We start from the raw sequence: 17,683 nt of genomic DNA on the forward strand, positions 1-17,683 counted from the left end.
GAGGAATTGTGTCCTTCTGGCTTAATGTTTTTTACATTCAACTGTTGGTTTCCCTCTTGAAAAGACTACACATCTGTTTCATTCTGGGAATCAAAGTATTTAATTACTATGGAAATTCAACACTTCTTTACTTGTAAGATGTTTTCTCTTCTTTTTTCTAACAATATCTGTTGAAAATATCCGTTTATTTATTCAGATAGAGTTTTCCATTTTGATCATTCTTTTAACCTATTTAATGGTGTCATCCACTGCTATAGATGGCCTTTGCCTCTCTGTTTAAAATTATTCATTAATAATTTGGACAGTCATTTACTCAAGATCAAATCCAATGTAATTATAGTATAGATTAATCACCTTATTTCCAGCAGCTTCCCAAATCGCCAATGTTCAGCTTTTTGCAGATGATACAGATAAAAGATGATGCTTGATGTACACCCCTGAAAACTGTACCCTGTTTTTGGCCTGGATTTGGGAGGCTGTTCAAACAGGCTAGGATTCTAGCAGGACTGCTAGCTTGCAAGCGTCACCTGGCACCTCATGTATTCATGATTTCAGGATGCCTTCGGGATATCCTTCAGGAAATCAGCTTGCCTTTTATTTCTAACTGGATCAGTAATTTAGCACTTAAAAAATCAAGAAGGCAGAAGAGGTTTTCTTTATATCGAATTGAAATAAGGCTTTCCTATTCTTGCAGTATCTTGAATGCAGCTAAAAATTGTGCTTTTGGGTCAAAATGTGAGGCTTAGTCTGGCAAAAGGACAGTTGTCTTGGAAAATCCAATGACACTGAAGTTCGTAGGAGCTCAGGGTGCTCAGCAGGTTGGAGGGCAAATGAACAAAGTGCCCTGTGCTTTGTTCATTGAGAACTTTCTTCTGTCAAGATGTTTCCTAGTATTTCTAAATTTTGAGACCTGTTTAGGAGAAGACAAAGAACATCTCAGGAACTGTGCTGCTAGAGAGTAGTACTAAGGGTCAGGTTTAGTGCCCATCTAGTGAAATTAGTGCAGGTGCATCTATTCTGTTTTTTTAGTCTTTTCAAGAGTAAAATCCAGTGGCACATTGGAAGTGTATACAGTAATGGACACATCAGATTACAACCAGGACTGTACTGTCACATACAGTTTATGCATGTTTCTTCTGAAAATGGAATTAAACAAAGATGTCTTCCTCATGGGTTTGGAAACAAAAGAAATTTAGGACCAAAGAACTAAAAGCCCAATTGCAAGTCCAAGAATTTCTGATCTCTCTACAACTAAATTTGATTTGAATGTACACTGTTTGTCAATGACAGTCAAGTAAGAGTCATTGCAGGCAATAATTTTATGTTCAAAACTAATAGAATGTGTAATTGAAATAAATGTTACATTCTTACGCTTGTCTGAGCTCTACATAATTTATGCAGCAAAATAGTTGAATCCAGTGGTAATAGCATTTTTATTATGTATCCAGATTCTATAATCTCATTTTGTGTAGGTATTAAAAACTTCTGTTTTTTAAATATAAGCAGACACAAGGTCTTTATTTCAAAATGAAATACGAGAGCAGAAAAAGCACCAAGTTATGATTTTGTTTTGAATCCTCATTTTTAAAATCAAATATATCCAGTGTACATAGGCATACACAGCCTCAAAACGGTTTGTTTGAATTAATATAATAATTTGGAATCTCTTGTTCACCCTAGCAAGCATAACAAAAGCAACAATTAAATGCCACTAAGTGTAGGGCAGCACACCGTAGAAGACTGCAAGCAATTAATTTTAAAAGCAGTCATAAATGCATTTTTACTTAACCTGATTTTTACACATTGGCTGAGAGCAGATTTCTGCACATTTCTGTATAGCAGAAAACAAGCATTTCATAGTGTTCATGTTTAAGAGCATATTGAGTTACTTGGCATTTGGGTTTTCTGGTTGGTTACTGAACTAAAAAGAGAAGGTGAAGGAAGAAGGGTGGCTGTTAGAATATGAGCTTTTCTTTTGTGATTGTATCTCTGTGGTAGTGATATAGCATATGACAGGGTTTGTGTACTTGCCTCTTGCTTTGCATGATGAATGTGTTTTATTTGAGTAATGGCAGTGAAGCTAATCGGTTGTATTTCACTCCTGCTTGTAGATTCCAACAAAGTGTACTGCTTGGTGTGTGAATGTATTGTAAAGATTTTGGCACGAGAGCTGAGTCTGTATTGGTGACACAGGCTTTTAGGGACTGCACACAGTTACACATGACAAATCATGACAATCAATATGAGGTTGATCATGGCTGGATGTGTATGAAGTGTATGAAATGGCTGGCTGTGTATGAAGCCAGTGTATAAAAGGATGAGCTGTTTTCATATTGTATCTGCTTGCCCTCATGGCATGGGAACTGGTTGCATTTACCTGAGATGAGGCTGAACAAGAAAAGCCTCATAGACAGATGAAGCCAGTGACCTTATAGCTATCTATTTTCAGGGTTTGGTTTGGTTCTAGTTGGTTTTTTTTTTAAGAAATGGGTTAAAAGTCGGCTGGTGTAAAACTAACTAGTCTTTATTTTTGTTGATCTCAGGTGCTAACCGCGTGACCCTGGAGGACTCCAACATCCTTCAGCCAATGGGACTCACTGTGCTGGGGAATCACTTGTATTGGATTGATCGTCAGCAGCAGATGATTGAGAGAGTGGAGAAAATGAATGGGTACAAAAGGACTAGAATTCAAGGCCGAATTGCCCACCTAACAGGCATTCATGCTGTGGAAGAACTTGATATGGAGGAATTCTGTGAGTTTATTTCAATATCTGATGTCTCTTACTCTTGGTTACTGTCTCTCAAAGTCCTCATCCAGCTGAATATTGTAATAATGTTGCCCAGTGGGGTTCAAGTAAGCCATGAAGTGCTTTCAACTTGGCCAGTCGGGATCCTAGAAGAGGAGGAGAAACAAGTTGCTCATTCTTCTCCAAAGGAGTATTTCTGTACAGCTAGAAGTAAAACCAAGTAGTAAGACTTGGAAAAACCTTTAAAAGGAAAGAACGGGATTGTACTTGTCTTTTTCTCCAGCGGTTTTAGACCCCTGCGTAAAGCACGACTGGTTTGTGTCAACACAGTCAATGATGCAAAATCCTCCAGGGAGGGAGGGAGAACAGGCAGGAAGCTCCTACAATGAATTATTATGGATGTGGAATTTCTCTTCCATCAGAGGTGGAGCCATTTTAGGTGCTCCCTTCTGAAAAGGATCATGCATGGAGGACCTTCTTTTTCTGAACTGGTGGTCCAAGTTCCTGTGACTTGAGGGAGAGTGCAGAAACCTCTTAAAGTAGTCATTCCTCAAAATGGCAACCTACAGCTGCTCCTGCTTAATAGAAGTATAAAAGAGAAAGAAGCACAAACAAGATTTGGGAAACGAGGGCTAATTAATGCCAGGGGCCTCGTTCAACTTTGTTGCCTGTGATAGGTTGTCTTATATAGGGAAGGTACATTTGTATATAATGCTTTAATTTGCAGAAGAAATTCTTCCACTTCGTAACCCTCTGTGCCACGTACATTAGTTTCTGTGGTAGCTGAAAGTATTTTCAGACTTGCTTATGTGGGCAAGCTGTTACAAATAAGCTAACATAAGTATTTAAACTGTAGTAGATTCTATGTGCTAATCCTTATCCAGATGTTCTTTTTCCTTTCACAATACCCAGTTTTTCTTCTCTGCCATTTCTCGTATTTGGAGTGTATTTCAAAGGCAATACTGAATGATGCAAAAATTTTTTTCTTTAATTCTCAGCACTGTTAAAAGATTACTTTATATCCCATGGGGTTTTTTTTAAATGTTTCTTTTTTATGACAAGAGTACTGTTTCTTCTCAGTCACGCTGAAAGGAGTCACCTTTTGCAGCTGAAAACTGTCCTACATAGGTGACTTCTGTTACAACAGGGGAGTAAAAATACATATGTAGGTGTGCCTGCCCACACAAGTATATATGCCGGTACTTTTTCTGCTAGCAACCCAGGCCTCAAACAGTAGTGTCTCCAACACTGTATTAAATTAATGAATTTGTTAAAGGTGAAAGCAGGTTGCGAAGAAGCCTGAACAAATGGAAAACAACTTTGGCACAGAGATTACAGTATCTATGCCATTTCTTCCCTGTGGAAATTCTTGGTCCTTACTAGTAGTAAAGAATAGGGGAAAAAAAAAAAAAAAAGTGGTAAGAGGGTCAGCAGAAACACAAATAACACAGACTATAGCCCCACAGATCACTCCAGCAGATGCTCAGCTGTCGGCTCAAATAAGTAGGCAGGAGACTGGTCTCTTCTGTTTCTGTTGGGCTGAGATCCTCAGACAGTGACCTCACCTCTCTGCCTGTTTCTTACCCACCTAATGTACATGTAGTGTGATTCTTTTAGGAGCTCTCAGGTACTCGCTGCTTCTGGGTAACTGATTTGGGAACGCAACCATGTAGCTTCCTGTCTTTAAAAAAAATAATCAACTGTGTGTGCTTATATAGCAATTTTGTGAGTAACAGGGAAGTGGAGGGGATAGATATTAAGAGCTCTAAGGTTAGAGAAGAATTCCTGAGGGTTTTGGGGGTTGCCATTCTGCAGTTACATATGTTAATTCTTGATGCCTGGCTACCCTAGAAATGCAGGTGGGATGTCTAGGTGCACTCTAAATGCGACCTTCTCAAATCTGCCTTCTTGTTCCTCTTCACCTGAGCTCCCATATTCTTTTCAGAAGTCCTTTAAAGGTCTCCATATCACTGTGACTGTGAGAAATGTTGTCCTTATGAAGTAGTAAATGAGCTTTTGAGCACTGAACTGAAAAATCCTGCATTTATCTTCCTATTAATTTGTAATGAAATCTTGGTTACACAAACAAAAGTGTTTTGCAAGTGCTTTTGTGAGTTCGCCCTAGCTAGGAGAGTTGTAATTTCTTTTATGCTGTATAATACTCTTTTCTGTGTGTTTGTCCAGCTGCACATCCATGCTCCCGTGACAATGGTGGGTGTTCGCACATCTGCATTGCCAAAGGGGATGGGACTCCAAGATGTTCATGCCCCGAGCACCTTGTGCTACTACAGAATCTGTTAACGTGTGGAGGTGAGTTATGTTTAACAGTACTGCTAAGCAGTTTATATCAAAAAAGATGGGGATTGAGGTTGCTTTCCATTCCAAAATGTGTGTTTATACAGTGTTTTCCTACACGTGGTGTGTTGCATCATGTGTTAAATTAACCTTTGATTCTCTTACCAGCTGTTTCCTGCTTCAGTTTTTGGACATATGTAACTTTTCATTGTGAGCAGCATATTCTTGTTTGACCTTAAAATACTGGCATCTTCTACTGAGATTTTTATAATTGTATGATGTGACAGTTTTGTGCTTTAAACAAATGCTTATAAGATGATGTTGCATCAACCCTTGATGACCTAGCAGCAGAAATTGTGCATATGATTCCCACAATGATACTCCAGTCTTTTGAATGAATTTGGCCTCATAACATGAAACACTGTACTGTCTAGTTAATGAAATGTAGGCCAAGGGCTCCATTGCAGTCCTTTTTAATTAAGGTAGTTCACCTCTTTCCACGTGGCAGGCTTTTCCTTTAGACTTCCCTTTCACAATCCCAGGATTTGTGAAAATCCTCCCCCCACTTGCAGAGCGGATTAAAACCAAAGCAACGAAAACATTGTTTCTTTTTGGGAGTCCTCATCTTAAATCATCTGGCTCTGTTGGTCCTCTTGACTTCTTTTTATGTATTCATTTTGCTGTGGATTTCGTTTTCTGGCTGAACTCTGACCTCCCACAGGATAGTCATTTCTATTATAAATGGTTTTCTTTCCCATGACCACAATACGCTATGTGGTTTTAGAGTAGTGGTGGTTACATCTTGGGGGGAGGGGTTGGGGTGGTATCAATCTACTTATATTTCTTGCTGTACTGTTGTTGCACAACATAGCCAAGGAGAGATTCTGACATTCCACTCCTTTGTTATCTTCTGCTATACATTTAAAAATTAAGGGGCCTCCATTTCAGTGTCTTGGTTTTTTATTCTAATCCTTCGCTAAGCCTGCAACAACTTTTTAACCTATCTTGTCTGCCATAGTAGCAGCCAATAGCCAGTATTTCAAAACAGATTAAAAGCTATTTAGGCTGGAGAACATTTACCCATGTACCCTTATGAATGCTCCTTACAAGTTTTTAAATGCGAGCTTGTGCCTGCCAAGAGCAAACATAATGCAAGATTAATTGTAGCTCTAAATGCAGAAGTAGTAATCTGTCTGTTGGATTATCTAAACAGCACACTCATATCAAAATTTAATTCAATAATTATCTTAATGTGTGTATCTGGTATCTTTATCTTACCTACAGCTGTCAGGTCACTGGCTATATTTGTAATTCTCATATTGCTATACCAAATAATCATAAATCAGAAAGTTAAAAATCACAAAATTTTCAAAAATCAAATGCATTTGGATTTTTATTTGCATTTTGGTTTTCAAGCTCTTGACTATACTTGAGTCTCATTCTTGAAGATTTCTCCCTAATGAGGGAAGGACATCAGCACTTTAAAAACGGTTTGCATGTAATTGCATAGATTTAGGATCTGTCACACCACCCTCAGGAGAAAAATACTCCTGAGGAGTTTCCAGAGGAGTGTTACCATCCAGTGTCAGAGCACCCCTCCAGCTTGCTCAATATTGTTGTTGTAAACAGGGTATGATGTGATACTCTGTTAATCCAAGTGGTAAAGCATCTACTTAGAGCATTAGCTAGCAACAGCAGCTGTGGGGACTAGTAACTGCCTCTGTTAACTGATTTAATTACGTCACAGGGATTTGACCCAGCAACTTTTGAAATCAGTGGAAATGTGTCTGCTGCAGCGGTGTTTTGAGATGGCCCCCTCATTTTGAACATAACTAACTGCTACTCATAACAACTGAAGGGACTTACACATTGACTGATTCTTTCATTGATACTAATAGTGAAAAAGTATGTGCTAATTTGCTTTATATAAGAATTAAAAGCATTTTTTGCAATAGATTCTTTATCTCGACTGTCTTTGTCTTTTGACGTTCTGAAAAAGCAACTATGAATGCCTTATTGTTGCATCTCTGCGTGAGGCTGTAGCTGCTGCTTAATGCTATCAGTATGTGATTGCAACTTGAGCAACAGTATGGATCTGGAATGGATTGATGCCAGGATCTTGGGGTCCATGAAAAGTCAAATTTGAATGAAGTCCCAGCTTTCTTAGGTCCAGCAGACATAAAAATGGCTGTGCACAAGGTCCAGGGTTCTGTCTCTGACCATAGTGAAAGAATGTAAGATCAGGGCAGGCCTACAGTGCTCCTCAGACTACTCTCTGAACCTCTGCTGACCTGCAGCCCAGAGACTTTTCAGCAAGAGGACTTAGCTTAATGCTTAACAGATATTTTTTCTCCATTCATATTTTTCAATTCATATCTGACTCAGAAATTTGTGGAGAAACCACTGGAAAAATAGAGAAACAGATATTGTAGAAGCAGATGTTATATGTTTTTGGTGTATTCATTGCCAATTAACCCAATGTGCCATTTTTTTAAATGAAGAATTGTTCCAGGGTGATATAATTGCAGGGATTAGAATTGTGTAGAATGTGGTTTGCAATCAGAAATTGGCTATTCATTTGAATTTATGTGTATGACAGTGTCTTCCAAAAGGTGGCTGTTAGAGCCAAAGTAAGTATTTGTAGTTCCTGTCCTTAGTTCAGTGATAACCTGCTAAAGCAAGTTTCTTCAATCAGCATGCATCCGGTTTTTGTTATGTAGTTGGCAAAATTTCATTCCCTGTGCAAAATCTGTTTTCCTCTTTGCTGGAATCTTAATATTGTCACAGAACTTCAGTCCAGGTATAAGTGTGTTTTTCTTGAAAAAGTCCATCACATTTTTACTTTGTTGTAAGGGCTAAAATTGAATATACAAATGGGATTTGTTTTCTCTTTCTCCAGAACCTCCAACTTGTTCCCCAGACCAGTTTACCTGTGCAACTGGAGAGATTGACTGTATCCCAATGGCATGGCGGTGTGATGGATTTCCAGAGTGTGATGACCAGAGTGATGAAGATAGTTGCCCCATATGCTCTGCATCCCAGTTCCAGTGCGAGAAAGGACAGTGTATCGATGCACACTTGCGGTGTAATGGAGAAATTGACTGCCAAGATAAATCTGATGAAGCAGATTGTGATAGTAAGATTAATTTTCCTGAACTCACGGTTCTAACATAAGCATCCATTTGGAACTCTAACTGTTCTTGGTATATATATGATTTTTGCTTTCAAACGGGGAAAAACAGCTTTAACCATAAGCCTAACTAAGCTGTCCACTGATTCAGTCTTTCTGTCCCTCGTTCTTTTTCCGTTACTCAAATTAGACTTCTCTGTAGCTACATAAATTGCTGACCACGTAGGGGAGAGAGGAGACTATCTTTAATCCATATTCAGAGTGAAAACAGGAAAGAAACTGGCAGAACATGCTTTTTTTTTCCTGCATAATTACCATTTTGACTTGCACCATGTCCATGGTGTCCACTTCACGTTTGGACAGTGGTCACTGCAAACTGCCACAGGGAGGAAGAGATGGACTTAATCCCATGGCTGAATTGGCTGTTCTGAGAGTTCAGTCTTGGCAAGCTGCATGTACCTTTCTGTGAGAAGTCTGTGGAATGACGTCCAAGGAACTCTTGTTGCTGCCGCTGCTTTGTATGCAGTCAGCTGTAGGATCTGGGTCAAAGACAGAAATATGGATGGGTGCATTTGCATCATCCCTTCATTGATGGTAAAACTTCTGTTTAGCATCAAGGCATAGCTGAAACAGAGACGTGACTATGAGCTGGCACCATGGCTTCTTATTACTGTACAAAATTTCAGGAGCTTATTCAGTAGCGTAGCTCTTGCCCTGTGAAGCCTCGGGACCCTTGGCATCACCCACTCAGTGACTAGCCATTGCCACTAGGCCAACAGGGTAGATTTTTGTGGACATTTCAGTGCTCAATTTTTTGGATTTGCAGTGTCTTCTGTAACTCTGAGCCTGGAAACCAGAATATTAGTTCCTTCTTTGCAAACAAGTTCCTGTCTTTCTTGTGGGAGGTGGTACTTACTACCTGTACTGCTTCATCAAGAGGCTCTGCTTTGTTCACCATGGAGCCCATATGCAGTGTAACGGTGCCATTACCCACACGCAGAGTTGAAGTGGAATATGCATTTGGTCCTTGTGAAATGGTGGGCACTGCTAAGCAAATGTAATGCCAGTGTTCCTGGCGCTGTGTGAACTGTAGGCACCTGCCTTGCCCTGCACAGCCCCTTTTGAGGGCACAGATGAGTTTTACCATCTGGTCTAGAATAGTTGAAGACATGTTTCTTCAGCAGTTGAATACTGACTGGTTGCATCCCTAGTCCTCTACAAGCACTTGGGCCACCCATGACTAGCCTTTTGTCCAGGATGCTGTCTGGCACTTCCCTAGAAGGGCTATGAACATACTCAGTGTCCAGAATTAGACTGAGGGAGATGTGGTAAACGTGACCTCTGTAGTCCTCAGGAATCTTTACAGACCAAGTCCTGAGTAGGTTCCTAAGAAAAATAAAACTGATAGGCCTTTCTTATGCCTTAGCATATGTCAGCCTATAACCCACTGTGTTTGGGGAAGGGAAGGTGGTATGTAGCACATTCTTGTTCTTTATATGAGGCTTATCGAGGTGGTGAAGCTAACTGGGCTTAACAGAAATTTTCTGCTATTCCTTACGCATCAGAGAAATTGCTTTCTGGTCAGAGCAGTGATAATCACTGCCTTTCCATAGATCTGAGTTCAATGCCTTGATTCTGTCAGAAGCTGCTTCTCCTGTCCGCTGGTTTCTCAAGGCATGCTTTTGGAGAGTTGAATCTGAAGCATTGGCACAGGGGTTGCAAACTATAACTGGAACTGGTCAAAGCAACTTCCCTGGATGTGTTTGTGGTTCTTGTCCCACACCTTCAAGACTGTGCCTTTCATCTTCTTGAATTTATTGTGGTACTCCTAGCTGGTTCTCTCATACGCAGAAGTCACAAGGTTAACAGTCTCTCGATACTGCAACTGGATTACCATGCCCTGAAGAAACTTCATCTCCCGTACAACACAGGTTCAGTGCTCCAAGTTGTCCATTGCTGAATCAACAAGAAACAAGAAGTCCAATAAGGCAGGACAGCAACAGAAGACGCGGCACCGAAGAAGGGAAAGGATATTAAGAAGTCTTGATGGAAGACAAAGGACCAGCAGACGGTTGCAAGAATAAGTAGAGGGCTGGCAGTCATTGGCAAATAGGAAAGCACTCACAGAGCTTGTCCCTTCTCCTAATGGTGTGGTGGGAGCTCTAGATGCTTTTCGAGTCTACCATAAACATGTGTGTGTTTTGTATGGACTTTGTGGAGCTGTATCCAACTTACTGGGGGCATAATAATCCAACTCCGGGATTGATGCATTTGGAGCTTCTAGCTAAGTTTTTTTTCTCCATAGATAACTTAGTTCTCCTCCACAAGAACCGTTCTGCAAACTGGACTATGGCTATTCAGGAGGTCCACTTCACAATGCCACCAGTGCTGTGATCCAAAGCATGAATGTGGATCTCCTCCTTCAGAAGAAAAGAATCTTTCTTCCTTTTACAATGAATAACCTATATTGCGAACCTTCCAGGATTGCTGGTTACTAACCCTCATAAGACAGTCTCTTCACTGATCATTTAATGTGCTTTGACTTGACGGAGATTCCAAAGTTAACAAGTCCTTTTTGCTGAAACAGAGGCTTCTGAATGTAGATAAAAAATTTAGCAGATATTTAGCATGGTTTTACTATACAGGGCTATATAAGATAGTATAGACTATATAAGGTTTTATAATATGCCAAGTTACTACATTTTGTTGATATGTGAGATGATTAGCTACAATTTATTAGTTATTGTAAGTGATTCTTGCAGATTTGATCCCAGTTTTGCCCCAACATGACTGATTTGACAAAGGATGGGGAGTTACTGGGATCAGAATTTTATTTTAGTCGCACTGAGTAGGGTGTACAACAACGAAGAATCAGAGAAATGGAGACTTGCATTTTACCCACAGCAGCAAAGAAGGTGTTCTGGTGCCTGCCTGGTCATAATATAAAATGCACTGAAGCTTTATGTCTCACTTCTTTTGGTTTTCTTAAGGTACTCAAATGCTCCCATGCAAGTAGTACTTAATCTTTTCTTTCTTTCTGTGCAGCAATTTGTCTACCCAATCAGTTCCGATGTGCAAGTGGCCAGTGCATCCTCCTGAAGCAACAGTGTGACTCCTTTCCGGATTGCATTGACGGTTCTGATGAGCTTATGTGTGGTGAGATGTCTTTCCTTGAGATTCAAGTGCTGTGTTCAGGCGTGATGTCCTACATCCCTTTGCAGAGCTAATTATTGCTATGAGTGTTATTGCTATGTTGTTGCATAGTAATATTCTTTCAGGGAAGCCCAGTGAATCTTGGCCAAATACTCTCACAGTTGTATTTGGCTGCTAAATACAGTCATTTTCTCCATTGATCTGTGCGGCAAGAGTGTGAGCTTGCAGCATGGTGTAGCAAGTCTGTAATGCTGTTATTCTAGGTAATGCAGGAACAGCAGTAGTGAAGATGAACTGAAATCCCAATGTTACTTCAAGCTAGTTCTAAAATGCTGAATGGGATACAATGCTGCCTTATTTAGATGGGCCTTCAGATCTGTACCCAGAGGGACCTGATTCTACTGTGCTCAGTACTTGCAGAGCTGCTGCTAATCTTGGGGTGGCTTTTAAAAATGCAAGGCCCTGTCCACTGCAATTACTCAAGCTAAAGGCTAATTATGTGGAGGAACTAGCATGCAATAAGCAAGTGTCTACAAGAGACCACAAGCTGGTCTCTTACAGTACAGGTAGGAATAGAATATAAGGAGAGACCTTGATTTTTCTAGGGAAAATGTTACTTTGAATTGTCATGGCAGTAGGTACATGCAAGTTACAAGCATGCTGATGGCAGTTGCTGTATTAGGCTTTAGCAGAGTCTGTTATTTTGCAGTCTGAAGTGGACAGTAAAATTCACTTACTTGTGCTTTGCTTGCAATTTCCCTCTTTTTGCACCATCAGGGTGACTAGTGCATAACGTTTTTAGGCAATGGGTCAGATATAGGAAGATTTTTTTCTCGTCTACTCCGCTCTGATGAGACCCCAGCTGGAGTACTGCATTCAGCTCTGAGGCCCCCAATGTAAGAAGGACATGGACCTGTTGGAGCGAGTCCAGAGGAGAGCCACAAAGATGATCAGAGCACTGGAGCACCTCTCCTATGAAGACAGCCTGAGACAGTTGGGGTTGTTCAGCCTGGAGAAGAGAAGGCTCTGGGGAGACCTTACAGCAGCCTTCCAGTGCTTGAAGGGAGCCTACAGGAAAGATGGGGAAGGACTCTTCATCAGGGACTGTAGCAATAGGATGAGGGGTAACAGTTCTAAACTGAATGAGGGTAGATTTAGATTAGATATTAGGAAGAAATTCTTTACTGTGAGGGTGGTGAGACACTGGAACAGGTTTCCCAGAGAAGTTGTGGCTCCCCCATCCCTGGAAGTGTTCAAGGCCAGGCTGGATGGGGCTTTGAGGAACCTGGTCTAGTGGAAGGTGTCCGTTCCCGTGGCAGGAGGGGTTGGAACTGGGTGATCTTTAACATTCCTTCCAGCTCTAAGCATTCTATGATTTAGTAGCTCACAAGTGGTTTAGCAAAATAGTTGGAACATAGCATTTTAGAACAAAAGCAAATAGATGTGCTGATCTGACAGTAATTAATTCTGAATGAATACCTTGTGTTGGGTTTGTGTAGAGAAATGCTGCACTTTGCTTGATAATGTTGCCTTATAGAACCTTGGCTAATAGTGAGGTTTTTAATATCTTAAGAATCCTGTCAGGTTTTGAAGCACCGGTTGTCAGAAGCTCTGCCACTGCTGGGATGAGTGGAGGGGTCACCAGGTCTGGTCAGGGTAACTTTGTTTCTTTCTTCCATCCTCACATTGGGTACAGCAAAGAAAAGTGTATTTCATGGGCAAGAGAGGTGAAAGGAGCCTGAGTGGTGAACAGAAGAAAAGGGTAAATGAATAGCAAAAAAACCTGTTTAGCTCTCCTGTTGGACATTTCAGACTTCCACATCTTCCATTTATCTTTCATCTCTCACCCAGTTCCCCCAGTTCCCTGGATAATGTAAAGTCCCTTCTTCCTTTCTTTTTTTTGAGTTTATTTTCACAAACATTTCTGCTGCTGAGTTTGTACTTTGGGTCCAGTCCTGCAATTAGGTCTTAACTGATTTAAATGTCTCCTCTGGAGTCTCTTTGTGGAACAAAGGTGGTTTTTTTTGCTTGACAGAGGGAGAGAACTCAAGTAGGGAATAAAAATGATTGCTACTTTCTTGATAAGAATCTTGCATTCAAAAGAAGTAGGTTTAATGAAAATCTGAATTGTGTGTTTTAAATTAGCTCATTTGGGAACGTGTTTTAATTTTGGCCTTACTTTTTTCTGGTATCATATTTGAAATAATCTGACTATTTGAAAGTTAGGGCTTTAGCTGACATAAAAGCTGTCATGCACTAATAAGTGTGAAAAGTAGATATAGACTCTAAGACAGAAATGAATTCCTGATGCTGAGCTGTTAAGAGTTTTTTGGTGGATCTTTGTATTTCCTTTATGTTCCTTCTCAAATTTCAGTTGTTTTTCATTCCCTTCCACTGAAGGGAATGAAACAAGAACCACTGGCAAAAAAATGTATGATGTGAAGGCTTGAATCTTACATGAACCATTTAACTTCTTACAACGTCATTAAAGGGGGAAGGGGTCTATAGTTTGATCTGAACATGTAAAATTGATAGGTTTTGGCCAAGTTTATTTTTATTTTTCACTTTATGAATGTATATATATTTGTATATGTAAAAAATAAAATTATAAATGTTTTGTGAATCACATGGAAAAAATAATTTTCACTGAAGAATGTCACATATGCAAAAACTATAGAGGTATCAGGTTTATTTGGCAAGAAATTTGAATGTGTTACCCATAAGCAAGGGGAGATATGATACATAGCTCATCTCAAATACTGCAACAGTTTTTATTATTTAATATTGGGCTATATAGGGGGAAAAGAAATAAGAAGTAGAAAGTATTTTAGATATTCTGAATTGTGTTTTCCTTCCAATTTGTAAGGGGTTTTCTGGGGAGCGATTCATATTTTAGGAAGGAAAAGTGTTCTATTTTAAGGCCTCTATTAGCTAGGAAGACATTCACTGCTTAGTACGTATGGTAGCTTCCCTGCTGGTAAAATCTTGTCATTTTTTAATGTTATTGGCTAGCCCAAATGGCTTTTGAGAGAGCAGATTCCTGTCTGATTAAGGACAAGAATGTTTATAAGTGTCCTATATACTTAACTTTGTGGGATCAGAAAAGGAAACTTTTTAGGCTGTAGATTACTTACTACATATCAAGATAAGCAATCCTGTTACGAGATGAATTGCTAGGCAGAAAGGAGAGTACCTTCCTAATACTACCTTATGTATGTGGAGGGGAAGAGGAGGCATGGAGTCTTGTGCATTGAATCAGAATATATGGAGTTATAGATGTCTGAGTTTGATGCAAATACTTTCAAAGACACTACCTGAATGACTGTGAGCTGACTGATTTGCTGCATGAGCTCAAGAACAGCAACGTATATATTGCCTTGTGTTTAATGACCTCCTTTTTTTTTCTTCTCTCTTCCCAGAAAAAACAAAGCCAGCCTCAGATGAGTCACAGCCACATAGTAGTGCTATCGGTCCTGTTATTGGTATAATACTGTCACTTTTTGTCATGGGAGGAATGTACTTTGTTTGCCAGCGAGTGGTGTGTCAGCGCTATGCTGGGCCCAATAGTCCTTTTCCACATGAGTATGTCAGTGGCACCCCTCATGTCCCTCTTAATTTTATTGCTCCAGGAAGTTCTCAACATGGCACTTTTACTGGTAAGGATGGTAAGGACCTTGCATCTAATCAGTACCATTACATTGTCTGGATATGAGGTTTTACAGGTTATTGAGAATGCTAAATGTGGAGGTTTTAAAGAGCAGAAATTAGATGTTGTTGATCTGGATCTGCTCAGTGGTTTTTGGTACAAATCTGTCAGATTTGCAAAAACTGTTAGATGCATTTCATTAGGCATCTAGCCAGATTTTCAAATGCAATTTTCGTGCTAGGCTGCATCTGAACCAGTATCTTATCTTTTTGATAGAAAATCTACAGTATTTTGCCAGTGAAAACATCCTCTTTAAATAGTTCATTATAGTGTATGTAACAAAGCTTGGGTTTCGCATAGTACTTCTTACCTAAGGCCTGCAAAACACTATGAAGTGAACCACGTGCAATATTGAAAACTGAGAAAGCATGTGCCATTCAGTGTTCTAGTGAGAGCTCTGTTGAGTTATTCTTTATGTGCTGGAGCATCTTTCCTATGAGGAGAGGCTGAGAGAGTTGGGGCTGTTCAGCCTGGAGAAGAGAAGGCTCCAGGGAGATCTTATTGCGGCCTTCCAGTACCTAAAGGGGGCCTACAGGAGAGATGGGGAAGGACTTTTTACTAGGGCATGTAGCGATAGGACAAGGGGGAATGGCTTTAAACTGGAAGAGGGCAGGTTCAGATTGAACATTAGGAAGAAGTTTTTCACTTTGAGGGTGCTAAGGCACTGGAACAGGTTGCCCAGAGAGGTTGTTGAGGCCCCATCCCTGGAAGTGTTCAAGGCCAGGCTGGATGTGGCCTTGGGCAACCTGGTCTAGTGGGAGGTGTCCCTGCCTATGGCAGGGGGGTTGGAACTCAATGATCTTCAAGGTCCTTTCCAACCTAAACTATTCTGTGATTCTGTGTCTTGTACTCAGATGTCCTTGTTTCTGTCCTGTCCATCAAAGGTCTTTAAACAGTTTCATCCTGTCTGCGCAGGACGGATAAGTTATTCCACAGTGGAAAGAAGCAGAGGAAAGAAGCGAAGCAGCTTAGTTTACTATAATACAGAAAAGCAGGGGATAAACAACAGCAAATGTGGAAGAACACAGACAGTCTGGGTGTGGTTTTGTAGTCTGGCTGCTTGTTGCCCGAAGTGTAATGGAAACATCCCCTTTGGTTTAGCCCATCTCTGAGACAGCTTTCCTGTTTGCTTTTGAACAAAGTATTTATTCTCTCTGCGTCTCAGTCCTTCATCTGTAAAGCAGCAAAGCTTCTCTACCTTGCAAAGCATCCATTCAGAGAAGCGCATGTGGCTACAATGTTGAGATCGAAGGGGGACTTGAAGTATACATAAAAGCTAGGGATATTCAGCTAATAGATAAGAACCCAGAAACCTCATATGCACATCAAAGTAAACACTTAAGTGATGTACCTCAAATTATTTTACAAATGTAAAATATACTTTTCATAGAAGAAATAGCAAATTCTTAACTACAAAGCCCTGAGAAGAAAGAATATCTCTTCATATTGTTCAGGAAGCTGGAAAGTAAATGTTTGCCTGTAAACCTGCCAGACAGGGTCAGAATACAAGTAATCCATACTTTGGAGTGCTTGGAGTCTGCTTTTCATTTCAGCTGAACATCAGATAGATGATAAACGTAAAGACAAATGAAAAGATGTGGCACTTATTCATATTAAACAAGTTTTTGGTATGTGCTAATTGTTGTTTTCTTCTAGCCATGGCTTTGAAGATAGCCGAATGCCAGTTAGGTTTAGCCTTTCTCACACGTCAATGACTGTTTCCTGCTTAAATTATGTTTTTATGGTTATCAAGAGGTTTTTGTGGTAGGAAATAAAATTTGAGGATGAAATCGTTGCAGGTGAAATCTTTGCAGTGGTGTTTTAAATTGGACTTCACACTGAAGCTTTTTTTATTAAAGCCAAGTATCAGTGGGTTTTGTCTGTATGTCTCTAGGTGCTATACTAAGATGTCATTCTGATTCTCATTTGTATTTGTTAGTTTTTTCTAATGCATATCGCTGTGACAAGTTACAACAGCTGAAAATATTACCATTGATGTTAGTTCTAAAAGGACATAGGTTCCTAATACCATGGGATTTCTAAAAAAGATATATAGTCATGAATGATGATCGCAAATAAAGTCACTCTGCTTGTAATAAATATTTCCTGCATCTGAAAAATTTCTGGAAACTTCCCAAGCCAAATTCTTCCATTAGCACTGAATAGTCTGACAGGAAGAACCTGAAAATGTATTGTGTGATTTAAGTGTATATTGGACTAAAACAGATTGGAGAATGTTGTCTTCCTTTTTCCAGCCAACCAGGTTTCCTTCCTTTTGCCTCTGCCGATTTTTAGTTTAAGCAGATTTTTTTCAGTAAAAATAATTTTTTGTTGTTGTTCATGTACTTACAATTGAATTTCTTTGTATGGAAATTAAAATTTTGGAGGTCTCTAGCTTGTTTTTCTTGGGCAATGTATACTGGGTTGGGTTTTTTTTGTTTGGTTGCTTTTTTTTTGCAAATGCCTGAGTTTGTTTAATTGGAAAATTTCTTAGTTAACAATTTGGGTGAAAAGTTTGGATCAACTGTTCTGGAGATTCCTTTCTCACTGGGTTGTGAGGAGTTCAGTGCTACAGTGAGACAATAGGTGGTCTGGGGGTGAGATGTTTTCTTCAAAATATATGTTGTTACTTGTAATCCTGAAGTTTTTACA

The 17,683-nt window shown here is 39.8% G+C and overlaps 1 protein-coding gene across 3 annotated transcripts in view; it reads left to right on the forward strand.

The window, feature by feature from the left end:
- Nucleotides 1-17,683, forward strand: part of LRP5 (LDL receptor related protein 5) — a 166,906-nt gene that overhangs the window by 144,966 nt on the left and 4,257 nt on the right. Inside the window, exons 16-20 of one of the 3 annotated variants that reach the window (XM_082486003.1) lie at nucleotides 2,544-2,753; nucleotides 4,932-5,057; nucleotides 7,942-8,178; nucleotides 11,218-11,328; nucleotides 14,745-14,981. In XM_082486003.1, coding sequence (XP_082342129.1) covers nucleotides 2,544-2,753; nucleotides 4,932-5,057; nucleotides 7,942-8,178; nucleotides 11,218-11,328; nucleotides 14,745-14,981 — 921 coding nt within the window. Of the gene's footprint in view, nucleotides 1-2,543; nucleotides 2,754-4,931; nucleotides 5,058-7,941; nucleotides 8,179-11,217; nucleotides 11,355-14,744; nucleotides 14,991-17,683 lie in introns of all 3 variants that reach the window. The other 2 variants (XM_082486002.1, XM_082486001.1) reach the window with 2 other exon arrangements.

This window comes from Vanellus vanellus (genome assembly GCF_965231255.1).
Source record: "Vanellus vanellus genome assembly, chromosome: 6".
NCBI classification, from domain to species: domain Eukaryota; kingdom Metazoa; phylum Chordata; class Aves; order Charadriiformes; family Charadriidae; genus Vanellus; species Vanellus vanellus.